The sequence below is a fragment of the Taeniopygia guttata genome, chromosome 2 (assembly GCF_048771995.1).
Source record: "Taeniopygia guttata chromosome 2, bTaeGut7.mat, whole genome shotgun sequence".
Lineage (NCBI taxonomy): Eukaryota > Metazoa > Chordata > Aves > Passeriformes > Estrildidae > Taeniopygia > Taeniopygia guttata.
Genome location: NC_133026.1, coordinates 3,418,738 through 3,438,923, shown reverse-complemented (window position 1 = coordinate 3,438,923; position 20,186 = coordinate 3,418,738). Strand labels below are relative to the sequence as shown.

Genomic DNA, 20,186 nt, shown 5'->3' with positions numbered 1-20,186 from the left:
AACTCCAAAAAGCGTGATAATTTGATTAATTGAGGCTGTTCCTTAGTGCTGAAGAGGAAGAAGTGCAGCAGAAGCCCATCCTTAATTTTTTGGGAAAGATACTGAGCTTTGGGAAGAATAATGGTGCTTCAAAAGAGCCCCACAGCTTTGTAGGTAAATGAGTGTCAGGAGATTCTTCCACTTCTGCCCCCAACTCTTTATTCCTACTTTGGTTTTAAAGCCTAAATTTATCAGTGAAACCATTTAGGAGCTGCTTCTTATATGAAATTAACAACAACAAAAAAAAAGGTATTTAAGAAAATATTTGCTTAAAATTAAGGTTATAAACCAGGATTGGAATAATTAATAGACAGAGGAAAGTGAGAAGCTCTAAATTCACCAACTGAGGCCACTCTGGGCATCTGGAGGTAGCAAAGTGTGGGAGTCCAGGACATTCCTCTGGCTGCCCTGGCAGCTCTGGGACCCTGGCAGGGGTCAGGAACCCCCTGGACAGAGCCCCCAGAGACACTGTCTGTGATCTCTGTCCATGGAAAAGAGTTTTCAATCTTACAGGATGAATTACAAGCTCTGAGTGTTTTATATAAGTAATAATTAAGTGTGGCACGGGTGCAAAAGTAAAATTTTAGGTTTCTAGATTAGGGTTTCAGAGGGGACAAGATGGAGGAAATTGGATGTGTCTTGTCCTTTTTCTCCTTCTTCATGCCCTCCATGTTTCACTGTGGTGTTGGCATTTTTCTGTTGGTTCAGGCTGGGGACACACTGTCCAACGTAGGTGACAGATATTGGCACGTTATTGTAAATCCAGCACAGGTAGTTTGTGGTATTTAATGTTTGTACCATCCCACTGAGGGCAGAGCCCCACACGCTGCCCTGCAGGACAGAGCTGCGGCAGGGCAGCAGAACATGTTAGAGATAAACAGAATAAACAGCCTTGAAACCAGCACAGACCAATTATGGCTTCTGCTTTGGCAACAGGGCAGAAAGACAGAGACTTTCTACAATCTCGGAATCATCAATACCTCAGATTTTGACAGCAAAGAACACATTGCCATGAAGACAGGGATGGGAGAGATATTCCCAGTCCATGTTCCTTCATTTTCTGCAGACCCTTCCCACAAAGTCACTCTGAGATCAGAGCCTGGACTTGGAGATAAACGAGTGGGATGTGTCTTATCAGGAGAGGCATCCAGCTGCCTCTCCATGAATATATAACCCATGATTATCTGAGATATCCCACAGTATCCTGACTGGCTTCCAGCACCTGGACCAAAAAAATCATGTTAGTCTGGTGTTTCTCAGCAGTCCCATGCATGTGCCTCAGATATAAACCATTAAAAATATCACAAAGGGCCTGCTTTTAATCACTGCACTTCCCCTTTGGCTATGTGGAGTGGAGATATCTTCATCAAAGCTGGAGTCACCAGATGCCTTTTTGAAAGAAATGGACATTTAGCTGACCCCTGGTTTAGGAGAGTGAGATTTTTGGTGGCCTGGAGAAACTGAATGTGTTGGACAAATATTTTTGCTCTCTGGTGACTAACTGTAGTTATAGCCATCCATAAGTGCCTATTGTAGGAGTGGATCATTAAAGACCTCATTAAATTTCCAGAATTAAATCTATGCACAGGCAGATAAACAGAGCTTCCAATAGAACTGTGGGGTTTTCTTTGCACCAAGGAGAGGGAAGGGATGTCCTGTTTTTTTTTTTTTCTTGGGATGTGACATTCCTGCTTGCCCTTGGCACAGGGGACATCAGCAGGAATTGCACTGAAGATGGCTGGTCCGAACCTTTCCCTCATTATTACGATGCCTGCGGCTTCGATGAGAATGAGACAGAGTCTGATAACCAGGTGGGAATTAATCTCATAATTAAAAATAAATGAAGGGGGGAGGGAGGTCCAGCCTACTGGTCATTTGATAATGATTAGAACAAACAATCAGATGTACATGGGTATTGGAATAAATCACACAGACTCCATTTTCTTCATTGTGGAAAAAGCCATTCTTCATTCACATAACTCCTTTTTATTCAGCAGTTATTTTATTTTGTATATATTTATCCTTTTATTTACTTGTGTGGGAGTCCAATAGGTCAGTAGTTTTCTTGCCAATTACTTTATTGGTTATTAACAAGTTGTTAATCTGTATTGATTGGTCACTCAAACTCTTGGTGTGTATGTGCAGGGAAAGTTGTGAGAGATAGTTTTCAATTTTCTATCTAATGGTGTAAAAAACAGTTTATACAGGTGCAAGTTGTTTTTCACCCAGGGATAGATTGTTATGTTAACAAATTGCTCACACCAGGATTGCTCTCACATGGGAACTTGCAAAGTGCGAGCTTGCCTTAGAAGAAATGGCAGGCTAGCCAGAGTTGATTTTATGAAGCCTTTCTTTATGATTTTTCTACCTTACTGCAACACATGGGTATAAAACTGTGAGAAGTGAGATCTGAATCCTTCCTGGGCCTGTATTGAATATTTATAGAATATGAGCTTTTAGTGTTGTTATAGCTTGGAACTTCTAGAATTGCAGGCTAACCCTCAATGCTACTTTTTTCCTACAGATACTTATTTTAAAAAAATTGTTAACTTTTCCTAGCTCACTGATAAATAACCTCATGGTGTGCAGACCCAGCCCTAGAGCAGAGCTTGATGCTCAGTGAGATCTCAGAGGAAATGAGGAGAAACCAAGCCGTGCAAAGACACAGATCCTGCCTCTGCTTGCCCCTGCACGTTGGCAGCTGTGTGGCTGTTGATGAACTCTCTAACCCTGTGGTTTTTGCCTCCCAAGGATTACTACTATCTCTCGGTGAAGGCTCTGTACACGGTGGGATACAGCACTTCCCTGGTTTCCCTCACCACTGCCATGGTCATCCTGTGTCGCTTCAGGTGAGTGGAGACACAAGCAGTGAGCTGGAAGGAAGCTGGAGCTCAGCTGCCCCAAAATGAGTTAAAGGTTTTCTCTTTAACCAGAGATAGAATAATAAGGGGAAAATCCTTTAGCTGAGTTGATCCCCCAGCTTGGGCACACTCCAGAAGTCACATTTCAGCAGAGTGTAAATGCAGCAGGAGAAGCTGTGGGTTTGATTTACGAAACAAAGCTGCATTGGGCTCATTCTGTTGTCTGTTTTATGCTTCTCTGCATCTTTTTACAATAAAATCCCCAAATCCTCCTCTCTCTCAGGTTTAGGGCCAGTACTAACACAGTCTTGGCTTAGATGTTGCTCTTCTTAGACCCAAGCTGCTCTGGTAAAGTGTGTTCAGGCCCAGCATGACATTTCCATGAAATAAAACTGTTTTCTTCTATATTTCTTTTTCTTTCCCCCACCTTCCCTTCCTTTTTCCTCTCCAGGAAGCTTCACTGCACTCGGAATTTCATCCACATGAACCTTTTTGTTTCATTCATCCTCCGTGCAATATCTGTGTTCATTAAGGACGGGGTTCTTTATGCTGAGCAGGATGGAAACCACTGTTTTATCTCCACGGTGAGTCAAACTGAAACCAAATCCTTTTCATTCACTTTTTTTCAGCTCAAGATAAGGAAAAGCAGTGGGGCAGGCAGCAGTCTGTGGAGTATCATGAGTTATTAGAGGAAAAGGTAGTTGCTGTTTAACTTCCATCCCAGTTCTCAGCCAGACTGGATGTTTCATCTCGTGATGTCATCAGTGTCCTTCAGAACAAACAGACCTAAAGGTTTTATTTTCTGACTCTAGCCTGACTGTTCCTCCCTTTCCCAGATCTCAGTGATAGGTGGGATGAGAGCAATTTCCTTCATCTGAAGGTCTGGTTTTTCTCCAGAGCCTCATTTGTTCTGGATGTCAGGCAGAGCCACGTGTGAACAGGGTGCCCATTATACACCTGATGGCCACATTCTCAGAAGATCATCAGCATTACCCACATCTTTGTCTCTTAAATATGGAGTTTCATGCAGAGCACTCTTTCACTGATGCATTTAGCATTCATTATGTGTAAATCCCAATTCCTTTCATATTTAAGGCTAGTATTTGATATGATAAATCAGCTGACTGGGTGTAATTATGACAGAATTACAAACTGAGCTCTGCTTTATCCATCCAGTTATGAGCTAAATTCCCTGTGAGTCACTTCCACAAGGCAAGTGCAGCTGTGGAGTTTCTTAGTCAGACTTTTCTTTGTCATTGAATCTAGTTTTTGTTCTCAACTTTTTTCCACAAGAAAGCTGAAGCCAAGTTAGGTCTGTAGTTTGCTTCTGCCACTCTTCCAATGGTGGAATCAGCCTCTTTGGAACCTCTTAAAGGACAAAACACATTAAAATCAGACATTTTATGATCAGAACTTCAGCCTGGGTAGAGCTTCCATGAAGAAACTCGAGAGCTGATGGTTTAAACACCTTGATGGTAGATTTGGCCCAGAGGGTGAAGTCAAAGTGGGAGCTAATCACTGACTCCAGCAGGAGCTTCCATTTTATACACAGTTTCTTCTCAGATCTCTTGGATTATGCCCTTTTTCCTCACACAAGGCACCTATTTATCAAATTATACCCTTTTCTAACTCAAAAATAAAACAACTAAAAAGTATTTAAAAAACTTTTATTCTATTTTCAGTTTCATGCAAAAAATAAAACAATACAAATACTATAATTCACACCATCACAATCAAAAGCCAACTATTTCCTAATTACATTATAAACATTTCTTAACCTATCAACTTTTACAACACCATACTATAAATACCTTAAAACCAACCATCTAAAATTACCCCTCATAAATCCTGCTGCAATACATCTTTCATAATTCTAGTTCTCCAAAATATCTAATCTTATTTACAAAACCACCCTTTAAAACTTATTTCTAATTCCATTTCTCTCTCAACAATATCTATCCTCTTCCATAACATTTCTAAATCAACATTTCTTATCTCAAAATTTGCATACAAATACATACTATGTAAAGCTTCTATCAAACTTTAAAAATTTTCTACAGATTCATTTGCCACAGATTTGTTGGAAAATCCTACTTTTGTAGGACTAACAGCATCTCACTGGGGCGCAGCACTGGAAAGATCAGTATGTTCTACTTTCACAGAAGCTTGGTTGCCACCTTAGGCTTTTTTCACAGAATCAATTAGGTTGAAAAACCCTCTGAAATTGAGTCCAAACATTGCCAAACACTGCCAAATTCACCACTAAATCACATCCCCAGGTGCCACATTTCCACATCTCTTAAACAGCTCCATGCATGGTGACTCCACCACTGACCTGGACACTGTTCCAGTGACTGACAACCCTCTCAGGAAAGAAATTTTCTTTACTATCCAAAATAAACCTCCCTGGCTGTAATTTAAGACAATTTCCTCTTGTCCTAGAATTTGTTACCTGGGAGAAGAAACTGACCTTGTTACCACCTCTTATCAGGAAGTTATTGAGAGCAATCATGTCCTGCCTGAGCCCCCTTTTCTCAAGCCTAAACAAACTCAGTTCCTTTAAAAAAAAAAAATTTATATTTTATTTTAATTTTATTCTGGTTTTATTTTTATTCTATTTAAATTTTATTTTATTTTTTCAATTTTATTTATTTTTTTAAAAAATTAATATTTTATTTTAATTTTATTTCGAGTTCTCATTTTTCTTTAATTTGCTCCTCCCCACTTCTGTCCATGAATGAAAGCTTCTATCTTTTTTTTTTTACAGCTGATCACTCAGCCTCCTTTCTCCTTACACTTATTTCCATTTTCTGTCCTTGAGTGACAACACTGATGATGAATGGCAAGGAAGTGAAATTCCCAGCTGCACACAGGAGGGTTCATCCTTTCAGATCCCACTCTCAGGGCTTTCTACAGCCATCCTGCCATTTCACATCCTTCTCTGGGTTTCTCAGTACACAACTGGATTTTTTTCTTCCCTGCATTTAATCCTGGAAGGGGGCTTAAGTCCAGTAATTGGTGTTCAGTGGGGCTGTGAGCCCTCAGCAGTACAGGACGTGCTCAAGCTGCTCTGAAATGCTCCTTGACCACTTCCCACTGATAAAATTGGCTTCCTCCCCATCCAGGCTTTGCTGTCTAAGTGATACCTGCCATTCTTCACATCCTTTAAAACCTTTACCATTAAAAGCGTGTAATACCAGCCTCAGCTCTTTCCACTGAGAGATCTGCAGAGGTTGAAAGCATTTTTTTCTGTTAGGCCTAAGCAATGCAGAAATAACTTTGTTCTTCTCCATCCTCCGCAGGTGGAATGCAAAGCAGTGATGGTGTTTTTTCACTACTGTGTCATGTCCAACTACTTCTGGCTGTTCATCGAGGGGTTGTACCTCTTCACTTTGTTGGTGGAAACCTTCTTCCCTGAGAGGAGATATTTCTACTGGTACACAATCATTGGCTGGGGTACGTGGCACTTCTTGTCTCCAGCGTATCTCGGTGTGCAGGATGGCTCCACAAACCACGTGTGGTATTTTCATGTCGAGTTTCACACTATGATTTTAGTCTTGGTGATGTTAAAATGATGTTGGAATTCGAAATGCAAGGAACTCTCAGAACTTTGGGCCTGTAAGCCAAAGCTCAGAATTAAACACAGGATTTGATGTGAAACCTTGGAAAAGGCTCCCAAACTGAGGTGCTAGAAGAGATAATGTGGATTTAGAGTTTAAAGCAGAGACATGTTAAGCTAAGTAAAGTTTAGAGTTTTAGAGTTTAAGATATAGAAAAAAATAAAAGTAGTTACAGAGGTAAACAAGGAGATTAGAATGCAGCACTGTGGGTTTGTGTCCATAACAGGATTGGCTAAGAAAGCTCACACTGTAGCATGAGTCCATAAGACAAAATACTTAAACATTGGGTCAAAATCATAAATACTCTTGTTGGCAGTGTTTTATTGGTCAATAACTCCTTAAAAGGTCTTGTAACTAAGGGTCTTTTGTCCTTCTGAGCCATGCTGTAACAATGTGAGCCAAAGTCACCCTTCCTGCCTGTGTAGAGGATAAGAAAAATACGCCACATCATTAAAAATAATTCAAATTCCTTCCAAAATTCCCCACAGGTGAATTATTATAGCGTAGAGGTACCACTGCAGCACAGCCCAAGCTGTGTTGTGATTTTCTGTGTGAATAGAGTTGCACTGAAATCTGGAGGACACCACATCTCTTGCAGAGGTGTAATCTGCAACAGAAAATTGCCTCCTGCAAGATATGATCTTAACATCAACTCCTTCAGCCTAATCAAATCTGTAAGGCTAAGTCCAGTCCATTTTCTAAGGCTTCATTTGTGCCTTTCTTCCATATAATAAGTAAATTGAAAATGTATTCAAAGGGTATTCACATCTGCTTATCCTACCTGGATGGGAAATAAAAACTTGCAGTGGGAAGGAACAATATTTATTTTAGAAAAGCCAGTTAAATGATGATAACCATGGTAATTTTTTTTCACTCTGGCCTTCTGGATATAAATTGATTCCTGTGATGTGTTAATGCAGTCAATTCTTTGCAGATGTTTTTTGTGCAGAAGTCAGATGGTGAATGCAGAAGGATACATTAATTTAAAATGTTCCCTGAGAATGTTAAACTCAATTTTTATACTTACAGACACTTTTGAAACAGAAATAATCATGTATATTCATGTGCAAAATCGACACACAAACCCCATGCCTTAAACTACTCTCCTTTGAAGAAACATCCTTATGTAGCCTTAATCTTCAAGAAATAACAGATGGTCTTGTTTTTCCCTCCTGAAGCAGCTGTACACAAACCAAAATTTTCATCTCCTGGCAAAGACTCCTTACAGTAGGGAAAGAAAATCTTTCTAGAAAATATAGAGGCAGAGAAGGTTCAGAGAGAAAGGAGTCAACAAAATATCATAAATAATCTGTGCCATAAAAAGGCTGTTGGAAATGGATGGTTACTGGAAAAAACCCTTGGAAAAGAAACTGTTAGAAAAGATGTTCAGGGTTCCTTTTGTACCCTCCACAGATGTATAATCACATGATAGCTTAGAGAAAAGTGTGTTTCCAAGGAGAAATTGGGGGTTATGTATATGGAAACATGACAATTGGAAAAGAAAGCAATGCAAATATGCAATTTGTAAAACCTTTCTAATCAAAGCATAAATCAGAGGTTGAGTTCCTTTAATTAAGTTTGCACAAATTTCATATCTGTGGATTTGTCTGAATGTGAGAATATTGAAAACCAGCTTATATTAACTGACTTCAGTATTTTTTTAATCAGTCCTTGTAATGAATAAACTGACCAGATGGGTTCATTCTGTAATGCAACCTCAAAATATTTAGTTTTTAGTTGAGTGCCATAGATAATAACTGGTATTGAACTAAACACTGGACTTCACAGAATCCCAGAATGGTTTGGCTTTGAAGGGACATTAAAGATCATCTACTGCATCATGGGCAGGGATACCTCCCACTATCCCAGGGTGATCCAAGCCCTATCCAGCCAGGCCTTGGACACTGCCAAGGATCCAGGGGCAGCCAAAGCTTCTCTGAGAACTCCATCCCAGCCCCTCTGCACCCTCCCAGCCAGGAATTCCTTCCCAATATCCCATCCATCCATCCATCCCTGCCCTCTGGCAGTGGGAGCCATTCCCTGTGTCCTGTCCCTCCATCCCTTGGCCCCAGTCCCTCTCCAGCTCTCCTGGAGACCCTTCTGGCCCTGCAAGGGGCTTTGAGCTCTCCCTGGAGCATTTTCCTCTCCAGGTGAACACCCCCAGCTCTCCCAGCTTTTCTCCCCAGTAAAAGGGCTCCAGCCCTTGGAGCATCTCTGTGGCTTCCTCTGGACTAATTTCAGCAGGTCCATGCCCAGCTCCTGTTGGTGGGTACAACACTCCAATCACTCCAGATTCAAAGCAGCATCAGCAATATTCATTAATAACTCCAGATTTGGATGGTTCTGGTTTGTTGGGGTTTTTTTTAGACACAATTATTTTCCCATCTCCCACATTATTCACAGTTCCCCTGACCTGGTGGGAACACGTGGCAATTTGTAAAGCCAACAGAGGCAGTTCCAGACTGTGGATTCCACCCCTGGAGGGCAAAAGCAGCCCCTCAGCTCAGGGCTGGTGGGGAGGGAGCAGCACTGAAGCAGTGAGAAACAAGAGCTCAGCACTTTGCAGCATCTGGATGTTGATCTATTTCTCTAAATGTGCTGAGACCTCACTGTCCTCGTCTTGAGGGATTAATGAGAACTACATATGGGTCTGTTGATCCAGGCAGTTTTTTCTTCCTAAATCTGCAATATGCTGGTGAATTCTCTGGATGGACTGCTGTCTTCCTGAGCTCTCTGCTAATGCCAGCTCCTCATGATGCCTCAGGTTTTAGCTTTTGTATTTTTCAGGTTCTGTGCTGCTTCAGTGGGTGGGTCTGGGCTTCATACCAGGGGATGCTGAGCTCTCTGCACAGAGCAGGGAGACAAAACAATTCCTTCTCCAGCTGGGCACCAAGGACAAATGATCCAAATCTCAGCCCAGGAGCACAAACACCGTGGGCTGGAGAGAGAAAAACAAGCAGGATGGGACTGCCTGGGCTAAAGCTGGAATGGGACAATGAACTCCAAGGTGCCAATGGAGCAGAACTGATCCCAGGGAGAGCCCCCGGGAGCGCTCGTGCATTTTGGGGCCATTTTGGTTCATCTTGGGTGCAGCCCTGGCTGGGCTCTGGCGCTGCCCAAGGTGAATCCATGGAGAAGATCCTTTTAATAAATCAATATTTTATTCTTTAGCTCTGTGTCCAGCCTCTGTTCTAGGTCAATCTTCAGAAGACATCACTAACTCAGGGCAGCACAAGTCAGCAAGAATAAATCTCAGCCTTCAGGGCTCGTCTGTTTCCTAACATTCTTTAGAAGCTGAAAAGAAGGCGATGGAGAGATAGAAATCTTTTGATATAAAGAAAAGTAGTGTAAGGATATGTATATTCATACAGCAGATGGTTCAAAGCGCCAAGCTGATCTGAAACATGGGGGTTTTAAATGCATTTTTATGATACATTTAGTTTTATTTCTGCCTTCCTGCGCATTTTACAGATTTGGAATGCTATTCATAACACAAAATTTATATAGAGGAAATGAAATAAAGCATGAGACCCATGTTTTATAGAATCAAAGAATGGTTAGGGTTGGAAGAGACATTAAAACTCATCTCATTCCCACCCCCCTTCCCTGGACACTTTCCACCATTCCAGGTTGCTCCAAGCCTCATCCAGCCCAGCCTTGGACACTTCCAAGGATGGGGCACCCACAGCTTCTCTGGGCAAATACTTGATATTTAAAGGTTAGTTTGATAAAATTAAAATTAAAGTTTGATATTAAATAACTCCTTTAAGGGCAAAAAGCATTTTTTTCAGTGTTTTCTAGGTATTCACATGTGAGAAAAGCAGACTTCAACTGAAATTTAATATGCGTGATTTCTTCTCCCCAAAACCTGTCATTTTATTTCTTTATATCATTTGCTTTTCAAAATTTTCTCTGTGTGGCTGTTTGAAGGAGGAGGGCTCCATCAGTGACCCAGGTCTAACAGGGATATTTTTATTTCTGATGGTGGGAATATGATTAGACTGAAGCTCATCTAAGTGGGTTCAAATGACCGACTAATTAATGTGACATCAACACAGCCTTGCAAAATATATTAAATATAATTGTTCCTGTCAACTCACCACAGTCTTGTTCACTTATGGGAGCTGGGGTTATCAAGGTCCTTGTTTTGTTTGGTTTTTAGCACTGCACTTTTCAGCAATTTTTTTTAAATAGGTGTCAGCAGTATCTTAGTCAAAGATTTTATTTACCATACAGTGGAGATTCAACTTAGCCAGGGTTGTCTTGCACAAATGCATTATTTTATAAAAATATTTCCACAGGGGGAAAAATAAAAAATCACACTTCCAGGATTTTCAGAAAGGAAAATAAATCCATGTTTCTCAGTGAGTTTTTACTGTTTTAATTAAATTTGCATTTGACATGCATTTTTTGAAAATGAAGAAATGTCTGAAATAGGAATTAAATCCTTACTCCAAGACTCTCTTTTTTGGAGTCTGTTGTTTAGTTCTGGTATTTTTTAAATGGAAAAAAATTTAAATATTCCTGTCAGCAGAGGAAACTTCTCGTCCATGGGTTTGTTTTGGTTGAATAAGTAAAGAAAAACTGCTTATTTACACAGTTACAGAGAAAACATATGCAAATCATTTACAACAAAACCACAGAAGAATACACAGAATCCAATTATGCCATTCCAGCTCAACATCTGGCACTGCAATTCTTGCATGATCCCAGTAGCTCTAGACATGGATGTGGTTGATTCTCCTCTGTCTAGACTTTGTTTTATTCTTCATGCAGCAAAATGCAGTAAAGCACTGAGCAATAATGACCTGGCACAGCATCATTCTTTCCTGCTCCCAGTTTTGCTCCTACAATCCCACCCCTGACTGGCAGGGATGTTTCTGCATCTCTGAATTAACCCAATAAATTGGTTTATCCCATGCACAAGTGCTGCCAGGAAACCAAACCTCAGTGGAGAGGTTGCAGAAATGCTCATTGCTGAGTATCAAGTGTGTCTGGACTGTTCATGTGTCACTGTCTTGTCCTCTGCAGGTACCCCGACAATTTGTGTCACTGTCTGGGCAGTGCTGAGGCTCCACTTCGATGACACTGGGTAGGTGTTGCTGGGTGGGAAATGATTTCTGGTGCGTCCAGCACCATGGCAAGGTTGAAACAGGAGTGTGGTGATTGGAGAAGAGTCACAGAGGGAAAGAATCCTTTAGGTTGGGAAAGACCTCCAAGGTCACCAAGTCCAAGCTGTGACGGATCCCCACCTTGTCCCCAACCCAGAGCACTGAATGTCACCTCCACACCTTCCCTGGATACCTCCAGGGATGGTGTCTGGGTTTGAACAGACAGGTGTCTGCTAAGGAAGGCAGGAGCCTTCCCTGAAATGGAAAATATAAACCTCCTCCCTCTGGATTATTTTAATTTGGAAATTAAGGGGCTCTCAGGCAAAGATATGGGAGTAGTAGTAACAGTTCCTTAATAGGAAAATTAACAAAACAAATGCAATAGTACAAATTTAAAAAAACCAAACAACACTGCCAGAGTCAGAGCAGGCCCTGTCCCTTGTGGGTCAGGGAGGTGGCAGCAGTCCCATCCCATGGTGGCTCAGCCCTCCTGCAGTGCCAGCTGTGCTTCTGCTGGAGCAGGGATCCTGCACAAGGGGGGAGTTTTCCTCTGGAGCTCCAGGGCTGGGGGAGATGGGCCTGGGCTTCCTCTGGGAATGCAGTGGGAAGAAAGCTGCTCCTCTGGGAATGCAGTGGGAAGAAAGCTGCTCTTCTGGGAATGCAGTGGGGAAGAAAGCTGCTCCTCTGGGAATGCAGTGGGGAAGAAAGATGCTCCTCTGGGAATGCAGTGGGCAAAGGCTGCTGTGCCGTTCGCAGGTCAGATTGTATCCAGGTAGGAATGCTTGGCTCCTCCCCTGGACGCAGCATCTCCCATGGGATGATGGAATTTTCTCAGCCATGCAGGGACACTCAGTGGCCATGAACAGAAGAGATCTCCTGGAGGGAGGATTGGCTGTGGGAGAGATAAAGAAAAAAACTGTCCAAAGAACAGCAGACAACTGCCCCAGCTCTGATAGATGGCACCAGAACACACACCCCCATTTCCAATCTAAGAGAGATGGAGACTCCAAACCTCCCTGGGCTGCCCCATCCAAAATTCAAAAACCCTTTTAGTGGAAAAATTCTTCTACTGAACCTCCTGCGGCACAACTTGAGGCCATTTCCTCTTGTTCTGTTTTATCCTTTCGTTTCTCACATCTATTTGTGTATAAACATAATTTAGGTCCAGAGTTCAAGTACTCTTCTATTCACAGAGTTACAGATTGATGTCTGTGCCACCACTGCACTGGGGAATTCCTAAAAGATTCAGGCATAAAACCTGTAAACCTGCAGCTGACCCCATTCCCTGCTCCATTGAATTTCTAGAGTGCAGGATATGGTTTGTCTCATCTTACAATGGAATTCCACATAATTCTCTGTTTCTTTCCCACTGATTGTGCAGCAAGATGAAGGTGATGAGCTCAGATGTAGAAATTACTGGATATAAATCTAGTAAAATGAAGGAAATCTGCACAAGGCATTGCTTCACTTTGATTTGCCAGGGCAACTAGGAGTTTAGCTTCCCACCGAGGAAGGTTTTCCATGAATTTTGCAGGGGAGATGAATAGAGATGAAACAGAAATCCACATTCTGTCTTCTGTGTAGGAAAAAAAAAAGTATTTCATAAATAATTCAAAAGGGTAGGTCCTTCCCAAATTGTCTCCTTTGGTAAGAGAAAAAAACTGCAAATATCCTGTTCTGAAGGACCAGAAGGAAAAGCTGCTCCCAGAGTTGGACCTGCATATTTTGGTAGTCAGTATCTGCTCCTGTAGAGCATCAGGTGCGGGAGGTAGGAATGGATGTGTATTTACACCCTGAAAAGACGAACTTGGCAATGATTTTGCATGAGACCTATGGTTGAATCTGGTGAAATGTTAGAAAAAATGAGGCAGACTGAGTAAAATTTCAAAAATCAGTCACTGGTTCTTTGAAAACACAAACCTAAGGGAAAGGCACTTTGTGCCTTGGAAATCTCATTTCCAAGTCATTGAGGCTTATGCTTTAATTTTGCCTAATACTGGAAATACCTCGATGCAAAATTTTCACAAAACTCATCGGTCTGTCAGGTTTTCTTAATCCTTGTTCATTCAGACTCTCTCTGCAAAGCAAATAAAGCCTTTCCTCCACTGGGGATGCCAGTGCTGTGACCCAATGTTCTCTTTTGACATTAAGACAAATTAAATCATTTATTTCCATGCAAGAAAAGCCAGAAACCCCTGTTGTGTCATTATTAGGATTGCAGCACTGGCCCTGAAAGCACTAATTTCTCTTACAAGTCCAAACACCTCTTGCATTTTGCAGGTAGGGAGAATGTCTTGCGCAAGGAAAAAGAAGAGAAAAAAACAAAACCAAAAAACATTCCTATAATTTAGAGAAGCTATTTAGCATGCAAGGCATTTAGACAGGTTCTAGCTGAGAGTCTCAGTGGTTACTTTTTAAAAGTCAGCCAGCATTGTTCTGGGAGTGGGGGAGAAACCAGCATGAGCCCAAAAACGTAGTGGAAATTACTGAACTGGAAAACCACAGTGGCAAAGGCATGGACTGAAATACAGGCTGGGAGCCTGAGTCCCCTTCTGCTGTTCCTTATAAAACTGGCAGAGTTCCCTCGATTTCAGCTCCTCATTTCCATCACTGTAAGTGACAGGATTGAGGAGATAAATGCAGCTGTCTGTTCATCCAGAGCTCTGCTCCTGATTTAAGTGGAGTTATTCCAGATGTGCACCAGAGATCAGCCTCTGGCCTCTGCAAATGGAAATCACATCCCTTCCCCAGCCCCATGGCTCCCTTCCCTTCATTCGTCCTGAAAAAGAATAATTTCTTTTCATCCTGTACTGTAGGGAAGCATTTGACAGAAATTAGGGAGCTTGTTTACATAGTGCAGAAAATTCCAAATGTTCTGTCGTGCATTCCCACTTTTTTTATCTGGGGAGGAGATGGCGGTTCCTTCCCTCACATTTATCCTGCACGTGTCACAGGGACTGGACATCCTTGAAAGTCCTTGAAAAAAATCAGTGTGAGATTGATCTGATTCATTGTTGACATCTACAAGGTGAAAGTTGGGAATTGAACTCCTGGAAAAACAGGGGAGTGGTTTAAGTGGAAGAAAAGGTCTAAGAAGAGAAGAAAAAAGCAGAGAGGTCTAGGAATAGGAATTTGTAGGGGATGATGTATCACCCCAGAGTGCACATTTAAAGTACCTCAGTGTGGGAAAAAGAAACCCCAAACAACCTCCAAGGTCCCCTTTGTCCAAACCAAGTTGTGGGATAATTAACTGGGCTGTTGCTCTCTACAATCCTGATAACTGGAATTAGAGGTGGATTCCTATCCCTGTAATTCTTCATTCCTGCACAGACAATTTGCCATATGTCAATATCTACTTTTACAGCTAAATTAATAGGAGAATTCACCCAAGATTCTTCCAACATTGGTCAATTCACTAAAGACTTTCAGGGCAGATTTAATGTCCATCATAAGGAGGTTGAGCTCTACAAATAATGGGTAATTTACAGTAGACAGAACCTAACTTATAAATGCATAAAAAGAATTTAAAAGATAATTGGTGACTTTAGGTCCATACCATTGTTGATCACTGAAAAAAGCCTGATTTCCAGACTGTGGGTGAGGAGATCCCTCTGAGCATTTATCCCCTTTCAAATATTTTAAGTTGGGCATCCAAAGTGAGATAACTAAGAAATATTAATTTGTACTTGGAAATCTCAGTCATCAGCTCCTCAGATTGTGGGTGATTTCAGGCTTCCATGGTGTGCAAAATTACATAATTCTGTGTAAATTTTCTCACTTCTCACCAGCTGTATCATACAAATCCTTATTTTTACGCTGGTTTATGGGAATCCAGTAAAATATTGTTGATTTGAAATTAATAAATATTGTTCAACTGAAAAGAATGAAAGAATGAAAAGAATGAATATTGTCCAACTGCAAATATAAGTTTAAATGAAATTTCTAAACCAGGCATCACTCAGCCATTTGGGATTTCTCTCACACACACTTTGATGATGGGATTTTAATTCCGCTTCCTCACTTTTACATATGTATATAGTTTTGTTTAAAGATTTTCACCTTTCCCCCAGATGCAACTATTTAAATGACACTGAAGTTGTAGTAAGCTCTCATGAGACCAGCAGTGTATTATTCCTGTATGTTCTTCCCAATTGTTTTTTGGCATTTGACAAATGCACCATGACAGCCTCTGCTGGGACTTTGGCTCATTTCCCAGTGGGAAGGAAAAACTCCTTCTCAGAACTGCAAGTACAATTTAGACAGATTTCCATGATTTTATATTTTCTAGGGAGAAAATCAGGGTAAGAAATTGGAGGCAAATGAAAGAAAATTTTAAGTTGAGAAATTCTTGATGACTTAAAAAAGTCACAAAGACATTTCTCAATAATAATAGTAGTCATTATAATAGTGTAGCAGGGCCTGGAAAATAAGATTATTTTCGCTATTATTGGTTTTCTAGCTCTAAAAATGTATGTTAACTTTAAAATTCTCTATGAATATAAGCCATATATTTGAATGTCCAAGTTCCCCTGTGTGAAATAACCTTCTGCAGAATCCTTTGGGGATTTCAGAGGAAGATTTTAAACTCTGGGGTAGAAATGTCATTTTAGTTATGATTACTCACTAGCAAAAGCTTAACAAAGGAGTTGACCCCAACTATTGCCCAGTATTTGATCCTTCTCAGATGAATCCTGGATAGGACTTGCAACTCAATGACTGGAAAATCATTCCAATATGTGAATACAACCAGGATCCTGGTTGTACTGGAAATGTGTAAAAATCCTTGTGTCAGGGCCAGAAACCAACATTCATATCTGTTAACCCTAGAAAAGTAAGTGAGACATCAAACTTTGGAATAACCATCAAAAAAATCCCCATCCATTGATGTATCACTTTTTTTTTTTTTTTTTTTTTAAAGGACAACTTTATGGTTGTATTATAGACACAGAAACACACTTAAAGGGTTTTTCCAAAACATCTAAGCTGTTTAAGAGGAATACCTTCAAAACTGCCACAAAAAAAAAAAAAACAACTTCTTTTACTTCCAAATGATTGTGGAAAGGCTGCAAAAGAAATCTGCAATAAGACAAAGTAAAGAACTATCACTTTAAACTTAGCTAAAATAATTTAGCTGCAAAACCAATCTCTCACCTTCTGCCCCCTTAAAAAAAAAAAAAAAGTTGTAAATTCATTAATTTCATTGTTATGTCTTGTTTTCTTTCCTTCTCTTTCCCCATCCCATTCTTTCCTCAACAACTGCAGCTGCTGGGACATGAATGACAACACTGCCTTGTGGTGGGTGATCAAGGGTCCCGTGGTTGGGTCAATCATGGTGAGTAGCATGTGGAGAAGACAATTCCTCAGCTCTCCTGGGGACAAATTTAAACATCTTCAAATACTTTACAAACTGTGCTGCACCCTTGCCTTGTGCTGGACTGGTGGGCAAATTCTCTGAATTTCCATTGTTCGCTGCCCACAAAGACAAGGAATTTCATTAATAAGAAGGATTAATATAAATTAAATGATGGAGCACTGCCTGCAAGCAAAGGAGTTATTCAGTTAAACACAGACACAAATGTTAGAATTAAGACCCCAGAGCATGTGGAACATTTGTCTGGGGCGGGCAGAGGTGTCATAGGATGTATGGAAATTCTTGGCCAATTGGGGTGAAGGCCAAATGGGACAATCCAGGGTATCTAAACCAGTAGAAAATGTCAGTGACCAGGAAAATGCACTCTGTCTGCTGAATGGGATTAACTTCACAGCTACATTTATTTATCCAATATTAGATTTAAAATAGTGCTTTGCCATAGTACACAATGTTATATTGCCAGCAAGGCGTCTGAGCTCTCTTTCATTGATGGAACTCTTGGATTTGGCTTAAATTTTGTCAGATACCTGCACGTGGAGGACTGAGAGGTTCCAAAGTGCCCTGTTTGGACTTCACAGAATAGCTAAAATTGGAAAGAATTACTGGAAGTCATTTAGACCAACCTCACTGTTTAAACAGGATTCCCTAGAATATATAATTCAGGATTGTGCACAGATAGATTTTGAATATCTGAAGAGAAGAAGATATTCTGGTGCTCCAATTTTAAATTTTAAAATTTAGAATTTTAAAATGCTGTTGGACTCCTGCATTTAGGAAAATAAATTGAGCCCCTGGACTATGGTCAGTGGCACCTGAAAATCTGTCAGGCTTGCCACGTATGTCTCATTCTGGGTATTCTAAGTTGCTCTCCACACTCCACAGACATAATTAAGCAGGTTTTCAGTGAGTTTGGTGGGAATTCAGACATCCAGCTCACAGGTAACCAATAAAACAGGAAGTTTTATCAGGTTTGGTGTTTCTCCTTTGAAATATTCAGACAGCTCTGTAAAGTCCAGCAACTGTCAGATAAATGAAACGAAATTCAGCCAATTTCAGCACCAAAACAGAGAGGGTTTAATGATCCAAGGTTTTTTTTTACATGTGTGAATTTCTGTGTTTTGCAGACACAATCTATGAAGGAACATGTTCCGCTTGGGGAATCAATTAAACCCGGTTTCTGAATTAAAGGAATTAAAGAACCAAGCAACCAGCAAGGGACATCTGGGCTTCTCCAGCCCTTTGTAGTCCTCAGATCAGACAGAAGCTGCTGGAAGATGTTAGAATTCTGGCTGTTGAGAATTTTAGACTTTCTGTGCTGACAGACTCTAGCTCCCAAGAAAGCATTACAAAATTGATTGATGACACTAGGATTACAAGTGTGTAGTTTAATTAGAAGTGTGTAATATCACAAGGTGAAAAACTTAAAGTTTGGGGTTTAAGAATACAGTAATATATAGAGAACAAGATAGAAGTTTCAAGACAGAGACTAGTCCTTCTTCACCTTCTTCTCTGTAAGTTTGAGTAGTATTTTGGAATTAAACAGAAAAGTCTGTATTGTGGACTTTAAGTGATTAGTCATTAAGTTAAAAGTGAAAATAATTTAAATGTAATTTCTTAATTAGATAGTTTAACCTTAAAAAACATTATAACAAAAAATTGTTAACCATTTTATACCTTGTTAGTAGAATACTACAGAACTCCCTACCTGTGAGACTAACATAAATAAGAAAAAAATAAACATTTGAGAAAAAAAAACAAACCCAAAACCCAACATTATACATTATAATGGTGCCCCATGAAAGGATCAAACTCACAACCTTCAGATTATGAGACTGATGCTGATGCTCATGTTCAGTTCCTGGTCCCCCTATATGAGACTTTGTAATGGACCAACTTAAATTTCCACTGTTCAAGCTCTAAGAAGCTGGGGAGTTGGTGACAGACTAATCTCAAGCCAAAGCATTGAAATAAACGAATTTTATCATTCTCCAGGTTTTTTAAACTGAGAAAAACACTTAAGCGAAGAAGTCTGTTGGTCAGAGAACAGAAGTTAAAAATGCCTTTACTCTGGAGTTCTTTATTTTATGACCTCTTTTTTTTTGTGCAGGGATCTTTCTTTCTACTCTGCACAGGTTGATAATAAAAAAATGTTGAAACTTTTCCATTTATGTTTCTCTTCTCTTGTCTTGAAACTGCAGAAATTATGCCTCATTTTAGCTGCAGCAAAGGGGATAAGACCCTTGTGGACTTCCCACATTACTCCTGACCCTGTAAAACTTTTAGACTGTAGATTGGAGAAAAAAAGGGAATCTAACCAGCATGTCTCATTTTCATACTTCGTAAAAGTATGTCATTGTCACAATTTTTTCCTTTTTTTTTTCTATCCCCCAGATAAACTTTGTGCTTTTTATTGGCATAATTGTGATACTTGTGCAGAAACTCCAGTCACCTGACATCGGGGGCAATGAATCCAGCATTTACTTGTAAGTACAAATAAAGCAGTAATCAATTTAAATTACTGATATACACATAGGAAAAATCCACAAAGTAAAAAAAGAAATCTCAGGTGAATTAGGTTGATTTTTGAAAAGAGTTGCAAGGCCTATTAAATTATTTTGGTTGATTTTTACTTTAATTTTTCAATCCATCAGCTGTGTAAGTGCATTTTAATGCCAGCTTTCACATTTCTTTAAAAGGCCCAATAAATAAGTATAAATACAAGATTAAAACCAAACCCAAAGCAAATCTAATGTTTTTATATGTCATTTATCTGAAAATTAACATATTGATATAAAAATTGTTATCTTTATGGGATGCTTTGCTGTGCTTCATAAGTTCCAGGACATGGTTCAAAGATCACTAAAATCAATGAGATTTGGTGAAAAGGTTTAATTAATTTTAGGCTGAATCATAGTGTAGGCAGATCCCCTAGACATGCTTATGTCCATGTTTCCTGTAAACTTAAATACATTCCACTTAAGCCAAACATTTCACACACACCCTTCAAACTGTTTTAATATGCACATGAATCCTAAAATTTTCCTCTAGATGTTTTCAGCTTGGTGATTTATATGTTTTTTTAAGCTAGAATTCTTTTTATTAGCTTCCACCTCATAAGAGGGCAGAGATTGGCCAGTTGAGGTGGTTTTCATTATCATTTTTGTTTATGCAGTCATTCTCCATA

The 20,186-nt window shown here is 40.1% G+C and overlaps 1 protein-coding gene across 14 annotated transcripts in view; it reads left to right on the top strand.

Annotated features, from left to right (window-relative positions):
- The window catches only part of ADCYAP1R1 (ADCYAP receptor type I), a 144,225-nt gene that overhangs the window by 102,213 nt on the left and 21,826 nt on the right, over positions 1 to 20,186 (top strand). For all 14 annotated transcript variants that reach the window (XM_030264180.4, XM_041714324.2, XM_041714323.2 and 11 more), the window contains 7 exons: positions 1,747 to 1,850; positions 2,791 to 2,888; positions 3,352 to 3,484; positions 6,203 to 6,356; positions 11,552 to 11,612; positions 16,894 to 16,963; positions 19,394 to 19,485. In XM_030264180.4, the coding sequence (XP_030120040.2) occupies positions 1,747 to 1,850; positions 2,791 to 2,888; positions 3,352 to 3,484; positions 6,203 to 6,356; positions 11,552 to 11,612; positions 16,894 to 16,963; positions 19,394 to 19,485 (712 nt within the window). The remainder of the gene's footprint in view (positions 1 to 1,746; positions 1,851 to 2,790; positions 2,889 to 3,351; positions 3,485 to 6,202; positions 6,357 to 11,551; positions 11,613 to 16,893; positions 16,964 to 19,393; positions 19,486 to 20,186) is intronic.